This window comes from Antennarius striatus, chromosome 17 (assembly GCF_040054535.1).
Source record: "Antennarius striatus isolate MH-2024 chromosome 17, ASM4005453v1, whole genome shotgun sequence".
Taxonomy (NCBI): domain Eukaryota; kingdom Metazoa; phylum Chordata; class Actinopteri; order Lophiiformes; family Antennariidae; genus Antennarius; species Antennarius striatus.
Window position 1 is genome coordinate 77,501 of NC_090792.1, and position 20,885 is coordinate 98,385.

The 20,885-nt window shown below is 42.8% G+C and overlaps 3 protein-coding genes across 4 annotated transcripts in view; all 3 read left to right on the plus strand.

The window, feature by feature from the left end:
• The window catches only part of LOC137610825 (interferon-inducible GTPase 5-like), a 3,421-nt gene extending 2,977 nt beyond the window's left edge, over positions 1-444 (plus strand). The window contains exon 3 of the mRNA XM_068338676.1: positions 1-444. This exon is cut by the window's left edge and continues 1,678 nt beyond it. The gene's annotated coding sequence lies outside the window, so the exon portion shown is untranslated.
• An 891-nt stretch (positions 445-1,335) lies between these two features.
• On the plus strand, positions 1,336-4,211 carry LOC137610905 (interferon-gamma-inducible GTPase 10-like). Of its 2 annotated transcripts, XM_068338811.1 has the most exons (5): positions 1,336-1,433; positions 1,530-1,584; positions 1,921-2,490; positions 2,874-3,098; positions 4,062-4,211. In XM_068338811.1, the coding sequence occupies exons 3-5, from the start codon at positions 1,935-1,937 to the stop codon at positions 4,070-4,072; spliced, it is 792 nt and encodes a 263-aa protein (XP_068194912.1). In that variant the 5' UTR covers positions 1,336-1,433; positions 1,530-1,584; positions 1,921-1,934; the 3' UTR covers positions 4,073-4,211. The 2 variants fall into 2 exon arrangements, with proteins under 2 accessions (XP_068194912.1, XP_068194911.1); XM_068338810.1 differs by having other exon boundaries at positions 1,346-1,433; positions 2,874-4,211.
• Positions 4,212-13,159: 8,948 nt separating this feature from the next.
• Positions 13,160-16,069, plus strand: LOC137610918 (interferon-inducible GTPase 5-like). The gene is made up of 3 exons (XM_068338833.1): positions 13,160-13,316; positions 13,959-14,528; positions 14,908-16,069. The coding sequence occupies exons 2-3, from the start codon at positions 13,973-13,975 to the stop codon at positions 15,543-15,545; spliced, it is 1,194 nt and encodes a 397-aa protein (XP_068194934.1). The 5' UTR covers positions 13,160-13,316; positions 13,959-13,972; the 3' UTR covers positions 15,546-16,069.
• Positions 16,070-20,885: the final 4,816 nt, after the last annotated feature.

A 20,885-nucleotide genomic window follows, 5' to 3' on the forward strand; every position in this document is an offset into this window, starting at 1 on the left:
GTGGAGTAAGCCATGTACAAGTTATCAGTTTATTTCAAGGTCTCATGCAAGATAAGCAGCTAGTCACACTCACAAAGTGCAATTTAGAGTCAGAAATTCACTTTTGTTACATATTTTTGGTGGAAGGAGGAGACCAAGGGGACTTTGAAGCAACAAGAAGAGAACATTCAAAACCTACACATAAAGGTCGAGATTTAAACCCAGAACCTTCTTGATGTGAGGCTATAGAATTGCTCTCCGTGTCTCCATACTATCCATCAAATAACATTATTACAATGATTATTTAACCTCCCTGTACCGTTGTGATTCATTTTATTCTCTGTTGGAATCGTTGCCATCGATTTGCTATCAGTGTAACTAGGCCTCCGGGCCACATAGGAGTGGAATAATTATATGTGTGCATGTAAAAAATGCAACTGTCATTAATAAAGGAAACTTGTCAAGGACTCATCTCTTATTTTAGGTCACATCCATGACTGCTGGGGTAGTACGCACAGATGCTGGGCTACATAAAAATTTACTTCACATACAATCACATATAATGAAAATGGAAATACATCACAGTGCCTATGTAGTTTAGTTTTCTATGACATGCAAATCTGAAACTACATTTTATTAGTATGGTGCTGAAATCACAGTATCACCTATCAGTCTTCACTTCTGACCCTCTGGAATTGTGTGCCTGTATTGTCTCACTACTCTGTAATAATTATAATTATTATTGGCCAATGCATATCAGTGAAATGCTGTCAAAAGGTGTAATTAGCCTTTTTGACTGGTTTTATTTGGATAAAATTATCCACATGTCTGGAAAATGATCTTTCTCTGTTAAGCAGGAACCTTTACACTCACTCATTGTTCTGCCGTATAAAAATTACAAGGATGGAAAAACTTAAAGCAAAAGCATAAACTGGGAGAGGTTAGATTCAGGTTTCTAGAGAGAAAGAGGATTTGCAACAGACCAAATCACAAGAAATTAGAAAATAAACTTCTAAATATTGCATTGTTGTTTATTGGGACTGATTGAATAGTGATTTTAAAAAAATCCCTAAAACATGCATGACAGTGAACACTGTTATTTCCTGAGGCTGTGCTCCTGTAAATCAACAGGTTGACAAATAGGGTTCCTTCATCATTACCTCAAAAACACACTTCATACGAAAGGTTTATTTTATTATTTAGGATTCACGTCACTACTGTTTTGTTTTTGTTCTTTATTTATATATTTAAGTTTTTTGCAACGGATTGAGAGTTTAAGCACTGTAGTTTGTATGGCTCTGCAAATGCTGTCCAGTGTTATGGGCCAACCCACAATAAATCTTGTGGCTGTGAGCTACAGGACACTTATATCATAACAGGAGTCATGGAACTCGAAGCCTGCATTGAAAATCACAAGGTTTCCAGAAAGTCAGCTGACACAAGCAACCAATGAGGTGTCTTTTCACAGAGAACCATTTTGATTGGTCACTTTCTAAAAGTCTTTGAAAACTGTGCAACTTCTATATGACTATGAATTGTTTTTCTTGCAGCTGAACAACTCACAGCGTCTTCTGTTCTTATCTGGTTCAAACTTAAGACTTCAGGGTGAGTAGCTTCCTGCAACTTTTTATCTCAGTGAACCATGAGGCAAGTTTTTATCACTGTCCACAATAAGAACCCTGAGACAGAAAAACTGAAACTGTGACTGTAATTTTACGCGTGTAAATTGAAGTCACCATCCACTATAGAATAGTTCAGCTTCTGCAGTGATGATTTTATTACGTTTCCACCTTGAATCGATCAGCTGTGTTTGAGAACTTCCTGCATCTTAATGTGAAAGGACCAGGGAAAAAATATTTCATCACTTGAGTGTTGCAGGATAATGCTTGCTACTATTTCCTAAACCACAATAGTAACTTTCGGACTTGTTGTTTGCTTCAGTTTTTAGGATCAACATGAGTAACCCAGTGGATAAAAAGTCAGCTGAGGAAATTAAAAAAGCTCTGGAGAAAAATAATTATGCTGTAGCTATTGCTAAGGTCAAGGAGTGTTTATACAAATCAAAACATCCACCACTTAATATCGCCATCACCGGAGAGTCTGGCTCTGGGAAATCCTCCTTCGTTAATGGATTCAGAGGCATTGATGACTGGCATAACAATGCTGCCCCTGTTGGTTGTGTGGAAACAACCACACAGGCCACTAAATACCCCCACCCAAGCTACCCCAACGTCACTCTGTGGGACCTTCCTGGTGTTGGTACCATGAAGTTTCAAGCTAGTCAGTATCTTCAGCATGTTGGATTTCAAAAGTATGACTTCTTCATCATCATCACAGCAACACGCTTCAAAGAAAATGATGTAATGCTCGCAAAGGAGATTCGGAGGATTGGAAAGAAGTTCTACTTCGTCCGCTCAAAGATTGACAATGATCTACAGGCTATGAAAAGACATAAGAAGAATGTCAATGAAGAAGGTATTCTGACACAGATCAGGGAAAACTGCATTGGAGGTTTGTAAACTTTTTCAGTAATAATGACATCAAATAATTAAATATATTACAGAAAACTACAAATCCGTATGAAATTGATTTAGGGTTTTGTTGGATTACATTGATATTGTCACGGTTACTGAATACAAAGTAACTTCTTGGAATTGTTAATGTCATTAATATATTGGATAACAATATCTAAATAATTTTGAAATAAATTTTACTTGAACACCAAGTATAGGGAATTTTACACCAAACTTTTCGAGGCAAAATCATTCCTCAGATAAGTATTTTCAAATATGAAAATGGAAACATTGTGAAGAAGTTGGAAAAGCTGAAATATGTACATTCTAAAGCTATAATAATTTAATATATTTGTACATTCATGTCATTTCGTACCACAGGTCTTCAAAATGCAGGAGTGTCATCTCCGAAAGTCTTCCTGGTGTCCAGGTTTCATCTCCACCTGTACGACTTCCCCCTCTTACAGCAGACATTAAAGAAAGAACTTCCTGAACACAAAAGAGATGTTCTCCTGCATGCCATTTACAACATCAGCCGGGAGGTCATCAACAAGAAGAAAAAGGTCTTCCAGGATGAAATTTCAACTTATGCTTTCATGTCTGCTGGTGGGTCACTTGTACCAATTCCTGGGCTTTCAATTGCTCTTGATCTCACCATGTTGGTTACAGTCACCATGCAATACATGAGTGGGTTTGGCCTGGATGAAGAGTCAGTAAAGAGACTCTCTACAAACTGTGGTGTGCCACTGTCTAATCTGAAGTCTGTCCTCACTTCACCCCTGGCCTTACAAAAAGTCACCCCTGATCTCATTTCAAATCTACTTCTCAAGTGTGCGAGTACAGCTGCATTATTAGCTGCAGAGGAAGGCTTCAGATTTATTCCAATAATTGGAAGCCTTGTTGCAGCACCCATCTCCTATAAAGTCACTCAAAACGCTCTGCAAACATTCCTTGACATGCTTGCTGAGGATGCACAAAAACTGATGGAAAAGGCACTCAGTGAAATATTGTAAGTCACTCTCAATTAAAAGTACCTCGGACAATGTCAAAATCCTAAAACAAGGTGATTGCTGCAACTATTTTTGTATTTTATAGCTTAACAAGGTAAACATTTCATGGACAATGTGTGCCCCTAACAGAGAATGAAATATAACCTTGTTTTGATTTCACTACAGCGGTGTTGTAAGGTTTCATATTAAATAGTAAGAAAAATTGCAACATGAATATAGCACAGTAACATAGCACCATTGCTGGCACAAGGGTTAGAGTGTTTCCTGTTCCAAGACGTCTCCCTCTCTTCACTCATTGTGCTCCTGATGTATTCATCCAGAAATTAATTCTTAAGTGTTAAATTAATTATTTGCCCTATACCCACAAAATATACAACACATAAAATATATGATACATAAAGATTATAAAATGTAAGGAATGTGGATCCGCAAGGATTATGGTCACATTTGCCACTGATATACTCAACACTATTGTCAGTTGTTGGAGTGGCTCAATCAGAACAGGCCACTGAGTAACAATGAGGCTCTGAATAAAATAACATTTGACTTTTGTCTCTAGGCAGAAGATGAGACTCTAAACCGTCCCAGAGGCATTTTAACCATGAAACACCATGTTGTCTTTGTTCATCGAGCTTCATCTCAGATTACCTTCGTGATTGGTTGTGTTGTTCCTCTTGCTATAAGATGACAAATAAAAAAACACAAAGAGGGTTGGACTCTTCTCAAGTCATTCCTCATAGGGTCTATTTAATTTCCAAACCAAGTGCATGCACAGAGATGTATTCTTCCTGTCTGAAATTTTGCTAAACTTCACTTTAGATTAAACCTCTGGTTTTTAGTGACCTTTCCAGAGTTTCAATAACTTTGAAACAAACTTCAATAAGTTTGAAGGTTTGAGTTCTGGACCAACTGAGGCAGAAACAAACACACGGTTGAAGTTTAAGAGGATAAGGTAGACAAAAGGCAGAGGTGATGGTAGCAAGAGGGCTGGCTTGGTTCCTGATTAGGAGTCCAAGAATGGGAAATATTCAGACCCACAGAAAGGAACACTGGAGAGCAGAGGCACTGGTGGCTGACACCGGCAGCGAGGAAACACCAGCAGGACAGAATCCTCCGGCCAGGAGTGGACCAGGACAAGACCAAGACCAGGACACGTAGGGGGCTGGGTAGTAGAGATTGTAGCCGGGTGCGGCTCGTCTGCTCCATCGCAGGAGGAGAGAGGCAAACCAGTCACACACTGCAGGGAGAGTCCAACAGGACGGGGGGGAGGAGAGAAACAAAATACAAAAACCAAAGGAAACCTCACAAACTTAGAAATGAGGGAGTCACGTGGATGAGAACATAATTTTTTTTTAAATTAACTTATTGGTGCAATATGTTTTTTCATTCATTCATTCATAACCGCTTGTTCTGCTGTAGCGGATTAGGAGGAGCTGGAGCCCATCTCAGCTGACTAAGGGTGTGAGGCAGGAGAAACTCTGGGCATGACGCCAGTGCACCGCAGAGCCACACAGAGAAGCAGACTGCAATATGTTTGTTGTAAAAATGCTTTGAGCTTCATTTCTTGTACAAAAGCTCTCAAAATATCATATTCATATTAATAGACTAATAGCCTTTACATTTTTTATATGCTGACAAACATTTTCACCAAAACCCTGTTTAGTCTATCTATTGGTGGTAGTGATAGAAGTTGTGTGAGCAGTAGCATTATAGGTATGTATGTAGATGTTAACATTAATTTGATCCAACAGATAGAACTTGTCTGCCACTCGGATCTGTATGGGATTAAACTTAAAGGGGACATATTTTGAAAACTCACTTTTTCCAGTATTTAAACCCACAAGTTTTGTTATCTCTGCCGAACCACAAAGTGTTAAATCTTCTTCTTCTTTTCCTTTCGGCTTTTCCCTTCAGGGGTCGCCACAGCGAATCAATTTCCTCCATCTAGCCCTGTCCTTTGAATCCTCTTCTCTCACACCAACTACCTTCATGTCCTCTTTCACTACATCCATAAACCTCCTCTTTGGTCTTCCTCTAGGCCTCCTGCCTGGCAGTTCAAAACTCAGCATCCTTCTACCAATATATTCCCTATCTCTCCTCTGGACATGTCCAAACCATCTCAGTCTGGCCTCTCTGACTTTATCTCCAAGACCTCTAACATGTGCTGTCCCTCTGATGTACTCATTCCTGATCCTATCCTTCCTGGTCACTCCCAGAGAGAACCTCAGCATCTTCATCTCTGCTACCTCCAGCTCTTTCTCCTGTCTTTTCTTCAGTGACACTGTCTCTAGACCAAACAACATCGCTGGTCTCACCACAATTTTGTACACCTTTCCTTTCATTTTAGCTGAAACTCTTCTATCACACATCACACCTGACACTTTCCTCCACCCGTTCCATCCTGCCTGGACACGCTTCTTCACCTCTTTTCCACACTCTCCATTGCTCTGGACTGTTGACCCTAAGTACTTAAAATCCTCCACCTTCTTGATCTCTTCTCCCTGTAACCTCACTCTTCCACTTGGGTTCCTCTCATTCACACACATGTACTCTGTCTTACTGTGGCTAACCTTCATTCCTCTCCTTTCCAGGACAAACCTCCACCTCTCTAGCTTCTCCTCCACCTGTTCCCTGCTCTCACTACAGATCACAATGTCATCTGCAAACATCATAGTCCATGGAGATTCCTGTCTAACCTCGTCTGTCAGCCTGTCCATCACCATGGCAAACAAGAAGGGGCTCAGAGCTGATCCCTGATGCAGTCCCACCTCCACCTTGAACTCCTCTGTCACACCTACAGCACACCTCACCACTGTCTTACAGTCTTCATACATGTCCTGCACCGTTCTAACATACTTCTCTGCCACTCCAGACTTCCTCATACAATACCACAGTTCCTCTCTGGGCACCCTGTCATAAGCTTTCTCCAGATCTACAAAAACACAATGCAGCTCCCTCTGGCCTTCTCTGTACTTCTCTATCAACATCCTCAAAGCAAATACTGCATCTGTAAAGTGTTAAATGACACCAGATAATGACTATTTTGTGAGGTCCCGGATCAGAAAAAATGTCTTTTAGTTTTTTGAATAGAAAGGAACCTTCCAGCCCAGTCCACAAGACACCAGTAGATTTAGAAAAAAAGCTGTGTCTGTTTGCTTCAGTATTTGTTTCATATTTGTTCACCAGGTTCTGAATGTAACTCTTTCTTCCTTTGTTTTCTGTCTGGACGGCGGTGGTGTCTCAGCGGTAGAGAGGGTCGTCCAATGTCAATGACAATAGAGTGTGCCACTAATTTTCCCTGGGGGATCATTCAAGTATGTAAAAAAAACGAAAATAAATAAATAAAATTTCAGCAGCTTGTCTGAATCCGGGTTGTGAGGGCAACAATTTGATCAGGGAAGACCAGAAACTCTGTAACCCAGCCACTTCTAAATCCTCTGGGGGGATCCCAGTCAAACAGAAAGATATCATCTCACTCAAGTCCTGGGTCTGCCTCTGGGTCTCCTCCAGATGGACATGCTTAGAGACACCTCCCTATTAAGAAGGCATCCAAGAAGCACCGTGACCAGATGCCCAAAGCACACCGGCTGGCTTCACTTAATACGGAAAAGTAACTCTACCTCGAGCCTCTTCTGTATGTCTGAGCTCCTCGCCCTAGCCCAAAAGGTGACCCCAGCACCCTAAGAAAACTCATTTAAGCCACTTGTCCTTGTGGTCTTATCCTGTTGGTCTTTGCCCACAACCCATGACCATACGTAAGGGTTGGAACGTACACATAGCAATACATGGAGAGCTACGCGTTGTGGCTAATTGCACGCTTAATCACCACGGATTGATAGTAAGTAACCACATCACATTCCAATTTTTCCAAACCCATCTTTCATTCTCAAGATCAGCACGTTCTTTGCAATCAGGTGATAGATTGGCTACCCCAGTATTGGAATACAATCCAGATTCCTGTCTCATTGACAATGACGATGATGACGATGATGATGATGATGATGATGATGATGACGATGATATTATGTTTTATAAAGACTTTATAAATGATCTGTACAATATTTGTCCTGTATAAAGAAGGGCTTAGTCCAGCTCAATAAATTCATGGATTATCTCATGGGTTAGGGTTAGGGTTAGCGCAAGCAGGCTGCAGTTTCCTTTGCTCAGAGCGAGTTTGTTATGCATAATTTTGCGTTTTTTTCTATGTTTCTGCGTGTATTTTTTTTACGTAAAATTACATAATGTATAGTAATATGCTAGTGTACTCCAGGGAGGAGTTGATGTCCATGAGGGTCAAAGGAGACCCAGCAACACGCAATCTCATCCCCGCTGAGCTCCAACGGAGATATCGCGGATGCCGAGTGGGTCGCGTTGAAAGGACTAGACTATCGGCTAGAGCCGCTAACCAGAGGCGAGTCAAGCCCGCCGTCCCCTCCGTCATCATGGGGAACGTGAACTCTCTACTGAACAAGTTGGACGAACTGACGACGCTGTGCAGGACTGAACAGCGCTACCGGGAGACCAGCTTGTTGGTGTTCTCAGAGACGTGGCTAACTGGCAATGTGCCAGACGCTAACGTCGGACTAACCGGCTTCTCCTCCGTATGAGCGGACCGGGACACAAACACCGCCGGTAAGAAGAAAGGAGGTGGATTAATCATCTATACCAACAATAGATGGTGCCATCCGGGACATGTGACGGTGAAATCAACACTGTGTAACCGCGATCTGGAGCTAACAGCTGTTAGCATCAGACCCTACTACCTGGCGCGTGAATTTTCACACGTTATTGTCCTCGCTGTCTACATCCCTCCACGGGCGGACCCTGAGACGGCACGAGAGACCATCTGTGGGACCACCTCTGCTCTTCGGACCCGGCACCTGGAGGCGCTCGTCATTATCACCGGTAACTTTAACCACGTCACCTTGGACTCATCTCTCCCCACAATGGTCCAGTGTGTAGACTGCCCCACACGGAAGAACAGAACCATCGATCTGTTCTACGCTAATGCTAAGGAGGCATACACCGCCACCCCCCTCCCTCCACTAGGTAAATCAGACCATAACCTAGTGTACCTACAGCCCACCTACATCCCGCTGGTGAAACAGCTGCCAGCAACAACACGGCAGGTCAGGAGGTGGTCCCCGGAAGCAGAGGAGATGCTGAGGGACTGCTTCCAGACCACCGACTGGGATGTTATTGTGGGCTCACATGGGGAGGACATTGAGGGGGCAGCTCAGTGTTTTACAGACTACGTGAACTTCTGTGTGGACACCGTGGCCCCTGTCAGGACAATCAGGTGTTACCCCAACAACAAACCATGGGTAACCAAGGAAGTCAAGGCTGTCCTGAACAGGAAGAAGCGGGCGTTCAGGAGCAAGAACGAGGAGGAGATGAGGAAGGCCCAGCAGGAAGTGAGACTCTGCCTGAGGGAGGCCAAGGAGGCGTACAGGAGGAAGCTGGAGAAGCAGCTGGGATGCAACCAGGTGCGGGAGGCCTGGAATGGGATGAGAACCATCACCGGACACGGGAAAGGGCGCAGCACTGTGGAGGGGAATATTGAAAGAGCAAATGAACTTAACAGCTTTTTCAATCGGTTCAGCTCCCCCACCACTCCCGGCTCCTCGTCCCGGGCCTCTTCCTGTCCTGCAAACCGCTCCACTTATGCTCCCTCCTCCTGTGCTTCCTCTCCTTCCACCCCTGCCACTTCTCCCGAGCCCACTCCAAGAACTGCGAAGCTCAACGGCCCCACCTCAACCACTGGACTTCCAACCTCGCCACAACCTCCTGCTCCCACCACGACGGAGACCGTCATCACTGCAGACCTGGTGACGACAACGCTGAGGAGGCTCCGTCCCTACAAGGCGGCTGGACCAGATAAGGTCTCCCCAAGACTCCTCCGAGCCTGTGCTTCGGAACTAGGGGACCCCCTGCAACAATTGTTCAACCTCAGTCTGCGGCTGGGGAGGGTCCCGTCACTGTGGAAGACCTCCTGCATTGTCCCTGTACCCAAGAAAGGAGGCCTTACTGAGCTCAGCGACCACCGACCAGTCGCTCTTACCTCCCACGTAATGAAGACCCTAGAGCGACTGGTCCTGGAGCTCATGCGTCCACAGGTGCAGGGTGTTATGGACCCTCTCCAGTTCGCCTATCAGGCCAAGGTTGGGGTTGACGACGCTGTCTTGTACCTCCTCCACCACATACTCTCCTACCTGGACGCCGGGGGCTGTGCCGTCAGAGTGCTCTTCTTCGACTTTTCGAGTGCCTTCAACAACATACAGCCGCGGCTCCTGCAGGATAAACTGACCTCCATGGCTGTGGACCCCTACCTCATGAGCTGGATCACGGACTACCTAACGGACAGACCCCAGTACGTCCGTATGGGGGACTGTTTGTCTTATATGGTGATCAGCAGCAAGGGGGCGCCACAGGGGACCGTTCTATCCCACATTCTCTTCACCCTCTACACATCAGACTTCAAGCACAACTCGGATACATGCCACATACAGAAGTACTCCGATGACACCGTGATAGTGGCATGTATCCTGGAGGGTGATGAGGGGGGGTACAGGGCATTGGTGGCTGACTTCGTGGAATGGTGCCAACAGAACCAGCTCCAGCTCAACGTCTCCAAGACAAAGGAGATGGTTCTGGATTTCCGGTGGGCACCTCCCTCTCCACAGCCGGTGATCATCAAAGGCAATGAGGTGGAGGTGGTAGGAAACTATAAGTACCTGGGACTGCAGCTAGACAGCAGACTGGACTGGTCACTCAACTCGAACTGTATGCACAAGAAGGGGCAGAGCAGGATGTACTTCCTGAGGAGGCTGGCCTCCTTCAACATCTGTCCTAAGCTCCTTCTCATGTTCTATCAGTCCGTAGTCTCCAGTGTGCTGTAATACGCCATTGTGTGTTGGGGTGGGGGGCCAGGAAGAGAGATATGGACCGTCTGAACAGACTCATCCGCAGAGCGGGCTCAGTGGTCGGGTTGAGCCTGGACTCTGTGGATATGCTTCTGGAGAGCAGGACCATGTCTAAAATTAAGGCTATCATGAACAACACCAGGCACCCCCTACACACCACCTTCTCCCAGCAGAGAAGCACCTTCAGCGACAGACTGCTGTCACACAGCGCCTCCACAGAGAGGCTGAGGTCCTCCTTCGTGCCCCGTGCCATCAGGGGGTACAATGACTCTCTCAGGAGGAGCGGGGGGGAGGTGGCGAGGTCAGCACGGGGTTGAATGGATTTAATTTAATTTAATTGAAATTTAATTTTATACTGTATATATATTTATATATATATATTTATTTTTTATACTGTTTTACATTTTAATTCAATTTTATACTGTTTATATTTTATTTTATATTTTAGGGGCGGCACGGTGGCACAGTGGTTAGCGCTGCCGCCTCACAACACTGTGGACCCGGGTTCGAGTCCCGCTCTGTGCGGAGTTTGCATGCTCTCCCCGTGTGTGCGTGGGTTCTCTCCGGGTTCTCCGGCTTCCTCCCACCTCCAAAAGCATGCGCTTCAGGTTGATTGGCCGGTCCCAAATTGACCGTAGGAGTGAGTGTGTGTGTGTGTGTGAATGATTGTTTGTTTCTGTGTGGCTCCGCGGTGCACTGGCGTCGTGCTCGGAGTGTCCCCCGCCTCAGGCCCTGAGACTGCCGGGATAGGCGCCGGCTCCCCCGCGACCTGCGTTTGCGGATTAAGCGGGTTAGAAGATGAATGAATGAATGTTTATATTTTAATACTGTAATATTTTTTAAATTTTATACTGTTTATATTTTAATTTTATACTGTTTATATTTTAGTTATAGTTTAGTATACAAGTCCTGTTAGTGCTGCATGTGTCTGTCTGTTAGTGTATTGTAGGTCTTGTGGTATGTCCTGTGATGTCAGTGTTTCTTTTTGTCCTGGTGTTTATCCAGTATTATTCGTTTTGTAATGCCTGAACAGTGGATGTATACAATTTCCATCTATCTATCTATCTATCTATCTATCTATCTATCTATCTATCTATCTATCTATCTATCTATCTATCTATCTATCTATCTATCTATCTATCTATCTATCTATCTATCTATCTATCTATCTATCTATCTATCTATCTATCTATCTATCTATCTATCTATCTTTTAGCCTAGCCAGCATTTTGTATGCACAAACCAAGATTTGACAGTGACATCGGTCTTCAAGACTAGCACTTTAAGAATTAGTTGAAATCTTCTCCTGTCAGTAGTGGTCCAGAGCAATATCATATTGGAAAGCATCATATTGAAGCAGTGACGTGCGGTGAGGTTCATGGCTGGTGAGGCACCGACATCATCATGATCACTTGATCAGAATTACAAATATATGAACCTACAGTGTAGCTTATTCACCATTTAAGTAGCAACAGTGAGTGGGTTATGTTAAAGTCTCATTGCAGAATTATTTACACATACAAACTGTAACACACAAATAAGCATATTTGATTAAAAAAACATAATGTTGTTACCTATCTGTTAATATATCAGGTTTACTAGTAAATGAAGTCCATGTGCCGCTCCCTCTGAACATATGCGTCAATAACTTGTTTGTAGAAATTGTCCGTATCTTCCTTCAGTCTGTAATATTTAATCCTCCATTTGAATAGAGGAGTGGAAAAAAAATAATTGCAGCACTTGACTTAATGAAAATCGTAGCCTGCATTCACTTATTCTTTGGCTGAGGAGTCCCAAGACGAATCCCTGGGATCACCAGCGCCCCCTATCCATGAGGCGGGTTATTTTTGTGCTTCACCTAGTGCCTTTGCCCAGTGGTTTCAGGACCGCTCGACTCAAGAAAGACGTTACACACATGCATTATATACATAAATGACGGCTAAATGACGGAAATTTAGTTCATAGAACAAACGTGTTTGAACATTTTAATAGTGACATATAGAGAGATACCATTAAGGTCTCACTGTATAGCTACCAGCACAGCTATCTGAGCTGGCTGGTGACTCACCGCAGGTCTCTGCTCCGTAATGCAGTGGTAAATGTGAAAATTCAGCGATTTTGAGTAAATGAGTAGGATGGTAGATAGGAAGGTAGGTAGGTAGGTAGGTAGGTAGGTAGGTAGGTAGGTAAGATGGTAGGTAGGTAGGATGGCAGGTAGGTACATGGGTAGGTAGAGATAGGTAGGCAGGTAGGTAGGTAGGTAAGCAGGTAGGTAGGTAGGTAGGTAGGTAGGTAGGTAGGTAGGTAGGTACGTATATACGTAGTTAGGTACGTAGGTAGGTAGGTAGGTAGGTAGGTAGGTAGGTAGGTAGGTAGGTAGGTATTTAGTTAGAATGGCTGGTAGGTAGGTAGGGTTTTAGATAATCCTTTCAGGAATAATCTCGGTTCATAGGTTTGTTCTTTTTTTTTCTTTGTTAATTCTTTTACACTGAAACAGTCTGTTTGTTTTCTAAATGACCATGAGGTTACTTGGAAAATACACACAAATAAAACATATTAATTTGATCAGTATTCAAAGTTAACTTCAAAGTTGACATGTGGACTGACACACTGCAAATAGAGTGACTCTCATTCACATAATGACCTGCAGGGGGAATGAGAGCCTGAAACACAGTGCTTCATGTAAATCAACAGGTTTCCAGAAAGTCAGCTGATACAAGGAACCAATAAATGGTCTTCTCACATAGACATTTTTTCATTGGTCATTTTGTAAAGGGGTGGACTCCGATAACTTCTAACTGTAACTATAAAGAGACTCTCTCACAGCTGAACAGCTCACAGCAACCTACAAGGTCTTCTGTTCTTATCTGGTTCAATCTTAAGACTTCAGGGTGAGTAGCTTCCTGCAACTTTTTTATCTCAGTGAACCATGAGGCAAGGTTTTTATCACTGTCCACAAATATGAACAAATAATTAAACTTGTAATTTCAATGTGTGTGAACTGGAGTCACCATCCACTGTGGAATAATGGTTCAGATTTTTCTGTGATGTTTGAAATCCATGCTCAACATAAATTTGTTGTATCTAAAAGCTTCCTGCATCTTTGTGTTCCCTGGTCTTTATAGAACCAGGTACAAACATTTCATTACTTTTAAAGATATAGTGCACATGTCAAAGTATTTTCTTTGTTTGCACATTTGTTTATGAAACTTTTTTATCAATAGATTGTAAAAAGATGGTTTAGATGGTAGCTGGGGTTTGACCTCAAATAAACCCTCATTCTGCAAGGTTTAACATTCACCCATTAATACTTTGAGCGTTCAATGTTTCTATGTACAACTGCTAGGGTGGGAAATGATTGGTGGTCACATTGATAAACGGCCATTGTCTAACTTAGAATTACTTGAATTATTTTTTTTAATAATATCTTAATATTTATATATTAATGGGTTTCATGACAATAAAGTGTTGCAGGATAAAGTTTGCTAAAATTTCCTGAACACAATAGAAACTTTTGAACTTGTTTGCTCCAGTTTTCAGGATCAACATGAGTAACCCAGTGGATAAAAAATCAGCTGAAGAAATTAAAAAAGCTCTGCAAAATAATAATCAAGCTGCAGCTATTGCTAAGGTCAAGGAGTGTCTGGAAAAGGCAAAAAACACTCCACTAAATATCGCCATCACTGGAGAGTCTGGCTCTGGGAAATCCTCCTTCGTTAATGGATTCAGAGGCATTGATGACTCGGATGACAATGCTGCCCCCACTGGTTGTGTAGAAACAACCACACAGGTCACTCAATACCCCCACCCAAGCTACCCCAACGTCACTCTGTGGGACCTTCCTGGTGTTGGTACCATGAAGTTTCAAGCTAGTCAGTATCTTCAGTATGTTGGATTTCAAAAGTATGACTTCTTCATCATCATCTCAGAAACACGCTTTAGAGAAAATGATGTAATGCTCGCTAAGGAGATTCAGAGGCTGGGAAAGAAGTTCTACTTCATCCGCTCAAAGATTGACAATGATCTACAGGCTATGAAAAGAAGTAAGAAGAATGTCAATGAAGAAGGTATTCTGGCACAGATCAGGGAAAACTGCATTGGAGGTTTGTGATCGTTTACAGTAATTATGAAATTAAATAATTAAAATCATGATTGTTAACAAATCAGTGTTTACGTCAGAGTTAGGTGTGATATCCACATCTATAAGAGGAGAGCAGAGAGACGGAATCAAAGTGCTGCACTAATAGACTCAGAGACCTCATAGTTATCAATACAGGAACACTCAGGCTGCCAGCAGATACCAGCACAAACTTCTAGTGCTGAACAACAGCAGAGGCTATCTATCAACTAAACATCATATTTGTCTTTTTCTAAATGCAGTGAATGTTTTTAATTCTTAATGTTTTAATGTTTACAGATTTAATTTTTTTAAAGCTGTAATAATTTAATATATTTTTACAATCATGTCATTTTGTACCACAGGTCTTCGTAATGCAGGAGTGTCATCTCCGAAAGTCTTCCTGGTGTCCAGGTTTGATCTTCACCTGTACGACTTCCCCCTCTTACAGCAGACTTTAGAGAAAGAGCTTCCTGATCACAAAAGAGATGTTCTGTTGTTTGCCATGCCCAATATCAGCCTGGAGGTCATCAACAAGAAGAAAAAAGTGTTCCAGGACCAAATTTCAACTTATGCTTTTATATCTGCAGGTGGTGCAGTTATACCATTACCTGGTGCATCCGTAGCTCTCGATCTCACCATGTTGGTTATGGTCACCATTCAATACATTACTGGGTTTGGTTTGGATGAAGGGTCACTAAAGAGACTCTCTACAAGCTGTGGTGTGCCACTGTCTGATCTGAAGTCTGTCCTCACTTCACCACTGGCTTTAAAAAAGATCACCCCCGATCTAATTACAAAGATGTTACTTGGATGTACGAGCACAGCAGCAATGTTGGCTGCAGAGGAAGGCTTAAGATTTATTCCACTTATTGGAACGGCAGTGGCTGCTACTCTGTCCTATAAAGTCACTGAAAAGGCTCTGCAGACATTCCTTGACATGATTGCTGACGATGCACAGAGGGTGTTCAGAAAGGCCCTGGGTTTGACTACCTCAGTGTGATTTTCCAAGTCAATATCGGTGGCCTTATGACACATTTAAAGGTTAATTTGATTATTACAGAATTATGGTTCTCATTCTTGTTTTTGTATTGGAAAGTACATATAATTCTTAAAACTTAAAATTTTCCCAAAAACTTCTATCACACTTTCATGTCGCAAGTATTGTACATGTCATGGAATAAAACAAGATGCATAGTATCTGGTTTTATGTATCGTAAAGAACATTACAACAATTATTTTTGACTATTTTAATATACTCTGCTTAGCTTGGTAAACCTGCTGTATATCAGAAGTCTTCTTTTTGATGGAAATTGAAACCTTTGATATGATTTATTTGGACTTTTTTGATTTCTTTTATTTTTATTTCATGAAATGGGTGTGTGGGTTATTTTATATCATAATAACCCACACCATGATTGATGCTTACTGCTGCTTTGTGCTTACACAAATTAAATCACAGAATTTTTCAAATTGGAAACAAATATGTCACTTTATTACTAATAAAGATTCTGATACTCAAATTAATTATGTTCAGATTTCCTTTGTCATCAAGTAATATGTCATAATCATAACTATAACATGAATTTTACTTAAGCGGACACAAATCCATTATTTATGATAATTCTCTCTCTCTCTCTCTCGCTCTCTCTCTCTCTCTTTCTCTCTCTTTCTTTCTCTTTCTATTGTTCTCAGTTGGAACCCCTCAATAGTGAAAAGTTATCAAATGACCAATGAAAGACTGTCTCTGTGAGAGGACCCCTCATTGGTTGCTTGTATCAGCTGACTTTCTGGAAACCTGTTGATTTCCATGAAGCACTGTGTTTCAGGCTCTCATTCCCCCTGCAGGTCATTTGGTGAATGAGAGTTACTCTATTTATTGTGGGTCAGTCCATCTGTCAACAAGTTAACTTTGAATACTGACCAAATTAATATGTTTTATTAATGTGTTTTTTGAAAGTAACCTAATGGTCATTTAAAGAATGATCCAATGGTTTAATTCGAAATGAATTATATTAATGCTAAAGAGCAATAAGGAACAACAATGAAATATATTATAGCCAACTAACCAACATATAAAAACCTATGAATTATGATACATACATATAATACATACATGACAAGATTGACAAGTATCAAGGGTTGATAACAGGGTTGGAACAGATGTGGGAGGTAAAGGTTAGTGTGGTCTCCATAGTAGTGGCAGCACTCGGGGCAAGTGGTGAGACTAACAATGATGGACAGATTGAAGACAGTGGTGAGGACAGTCCTGATGGATTAGAGACAGTGGTGAGGACAGTCATGATAGATTAGAGACAGTGGTGAGGACAGTCATGATGGATTAGAGACAGTGGTGAGGACAGCCATGATGGATTAGAGACAGTGGTGAGGACAGTCATGATGGATTAGAGACAGTGGTGAGGACAGTCATGATAGATTAGAGACAGTGGTGAGGACAGTCATGATGGATTAGAGACAGTGGTGAGGACAGCCATGATGGATTAGAGACAGTGGTGAGGACAGTCATGATGGATTAGAGACAGTGGTGAGGACAGACATGATGGATTAGAGACAGTGGTGAGGACAGACATGATGGATTAGAGACAGTGGTGAGGACAGTCATGATGGATTAGAGACAGTGGTGAGGACAGTCATGATAGATTAGAGACAGTGGTGAGGACAGTCATGATGGATTAGAGACAGTGGTGAGGACAGTCATGATGGATTAGAGACAGTGGTGAGGACAGCCATGATGGATTAGAGACAGTGGTGAGGACAGTCATGATGGATTAGAGACAGTGGTGAGGACAGTCATGATAGATTAGAGACAGTGGTGAGGACAGTCATGATGGATTAGAGACAGTGGTGAGGACAGCCATGATGGATTAGAGACAGTGGTGAGGACAGTCATGATGGATTAGAGACAGTGGTGAGGACAGTCATGATGGATTAGAGACAGTGGTGCTGAACAGAAGACAGGAAGTGGAGCTGGAGGAAATGAAGATGTTGAGGTTCTCTAGGAGCGACCAGGTTGGATCAGACATGAGTTCCTCAGAGGAACAGACAAGGAGAGATGTTCTGAAGACTCTGATGGTTTGGACCCGTCCAGAGGAGAGATGGTGAGGATGTTGGTGACAGGATGATGAGGATGGAGTTATCAGGCAAGAGGGCAAGAGGAAGACCAAAGAAGGTGGAGGAAGACATGACGGCAGCTAGTGTTAAAGGTGAGGATGCAGATGAGTCCCTCATCTGTGTTTCTCTTTTTTTTTTCTTGTTATGGATTTTTAGGGTTTTTCCTCACCATGTCTGAGGGTCCTCGAGTAGAAGGTGTTAGTCTGTACTGATTGTAAAGCCATCAGAGGTAAATTAGCATTGTCTCTTTTGTAATACAAATAAATTTCCATTGATTGATTGATTTACCAAATCTTCTCTTGGCATTGAAATTTAATTTCTCTCTCTCTCTCTCTCTCTCTCTCTCTCTCTCTCTCTCTCTCTCTCTCTCTCTCTCTCTCTCTCTCTCTCTCTCTCTCTCTCTCTCTCTCTCTCTCTCTCTCCTCTCTCTCTCTCTCTCTCTCTCTCTCTCTCTCTCTCTCTCTCTCTTTCTCTCTCTTTCTTTCTCTTTCTCTCTATTGTTCTCAGTTGGAACCCCTCTATAGTGAAAAGTTATCAAATGACCAATGAAAGACTGTCTCTGTGAGAGGACCCCTCATTGGTTGCTTGTATCAGCTGACTTTCTGGAAACCTGTTGATTTCAATGAAGCACTGTGTTTCAGGCCCTCATTCCCCCTGCAGGTCATTTGGTGAATGAGAGTTACTCTATTTATTGTGGGTCAGTCCATCTGTCAACAAGTTAACTTTGAATACTGACCACAGTCAGGGAGATGCAGCGTAAGGTGAAGGTAGAGGTAGCAAAGGCCAAACAAGAAGCTTATGATGACTTGTATGCTAGGTTGGACAGTAAGGAGGGAGAGACTGATCTATACAGGTTGGCAAGACAGAGAGACAGAGATGGGAAGGACGTGCAGCAGGTTAGGGTGATTAAGGATAGGGATGGAAGTCTATTGACAGGTGCCAGTAGTGTGATGGGAAGATGGAAAGAGTACTTTGAAGAGTTGATGAACGTGGAAAATGAGAGAGAACAGAGACTAGAAGAGGTGACTGTTGTGGACCAGGAAGTAGTAAAGATTAGTCAGGATGAAGTGAGGAGGGCACTGAAGAGGATGAAGAGTGGAAAGGCAGTCGGTCCTGATGATATACCTGTAGAGGTTTGGAAGTGTCTAGGAGAGGTGGCAGTAGAGTTTCTGACTGGGTTGTTCAACAGGATCTTAGATAGTGAGAAGATGCCTGAAGAATGGAGGAGAAGTGTGCTGGTGCCCATTTTTAAGGGAGATGTGCAGAGTTGTGGAAATTACAGAGGAATAAAGCTGATGGGCCATACAATGAAGTTATGGGAAAGAGTAGTGGAAGCTAGACTAAGGGTAGAAGTGAACGTTTGTGAGCAGCAGTATGGTTTCATGCTAAAAAAGAGTACTACAGATGCAGTATTTGCTTTGAGGATGTTGATAGAGAAGTACAGAGAAGGCCAGAGGGAGCTGCATTGTGTTTTTGTAGATCTGGAGAAAGCTGATGACAGGGTGCCCAGAGAGGAACTGTGGTATTGTATGAGGAAGTCTGGAGTGGCAGAGAAGTATGTTAGAGCGGTGCAGGACATGTATGAGGACTGTAAGACAGTGGTGAGGTGTGCTGTAGGTGTGACAGAGGAGTTCAAGGTGGAGGTGGGACTGCATCAGGGATCAGCTCTGAGCCCCTTCTTGTTGCTATGGTGATGGACAGGCTGACAGACCAGGTTAGACAGGAATCTCCATGGACTATGATGTATGTATATATGATGAGTACATCAGAGGGACAGCACATGCTAGAGGTTCTGGAGATAAAGTCAGAGAGGCCAGACTGAGATGGTTTGGACATGTCCAGAGGAGAGATAGTGAATATATTGGTAGAAGGATGCTGAGTTTTGAACTGCCAGGCAGGAGGCCTACAGGAAGACCAACGAGGAGGTTTATGGATGTAATGAGGGAAGACATGAAGGTAGTTGGTGTGAGAGAAGAGGATTCAAAGGACAGGGCTAGATGGAGGAAATTGATTCGCTGTGGCGACCCCTGAAGGGAAAAGCCGAAAGGAAAAGAAGAAGAAGACACTATTGGCAAAATATAATTTGTCATGAATGGTGTGAGTTTATAACAGCGTTGTCCTAGAGGTTCAAGACTTCAGCGTGTCCTTCCAACAATATTTAATCACTAACAAATGGGGAACAATTTCTTCAGCACAACCTACAACAAAAGTATTGTGAATTTCCATTTAACAATGGGAATGACCACAAAACACATCTGCTTACACAAACATAGTCAGCACAACATTTAGCTCTTGTCTATCAAATAATTTTCTGAACACAAAAGTACAGCACAAGCACAACACATATATAACTATAACTGATACATGTGAGGTTGAGTCATGCTGCTGGTGAGCTCATCTCAAGGACAGTCCAACCCAAACACTATAAAGATGACGGTAAATGAAAATTTGGGGCTTTTCTCCAGAGGTTTGTTTCTGCATCTGTTGAAGAGCCCAGCGCTGTATCCTCGCCAACTTGTAAACTGCTAAACTTTGTCAGTAAAGCTTGTTTGGACTACAATTTGTCTCATCATTGAAGATACACCTCTCAACCGAGTTAAAGAACCAAAGAGCAAAACCCTAACAACCTTAGGGTTGTTAGGGTTTTGCCCAGAAAGCCTACACTCCAAGGGCTGGTTGTTAACTCTACTATGATAAAACAGGTCCGTATATGTAAATCAATATTAAATATATTTTAAAAATATTAGAAATATGGTACGGCAGTGGCTCAGTGGTAGAGCGCGCGGTAGAGCGGGTCTTCTAATGTTTCAAAGATCGGCGGTTCGATTCCCGCTCCCGCCCATAAGAACACCCGAAGGTGAGCTGACAGTGGGACTACCGAGGCGCCCTTGAGCAAGGGCGCACCTACAAGCTGCTCATTTGGGGCGCACCACAAAGGAGCTGCCTGCCACTCTACCTCCCCTGCACTTGTACAGGCTCCCTGTGTGTGTGTGTGTGTGTGTGTGTGTGTGTGTGTGTGTGTGTGTGTGTGTGTGTGTGTGTGTGTGTGTGTGTGTGTGTGTGTGTGTGTGTGTGCGTGCGTGCGTGCGTGCGTGCGTGCGTGTGTGTGTTCAGTGCCTGTACACACATATACAGTATATGCATGATTTGAATTAACTACAATGTGCCACTAATTTCCCTACGGGGATTATAATCAGTATATAAAATTTAA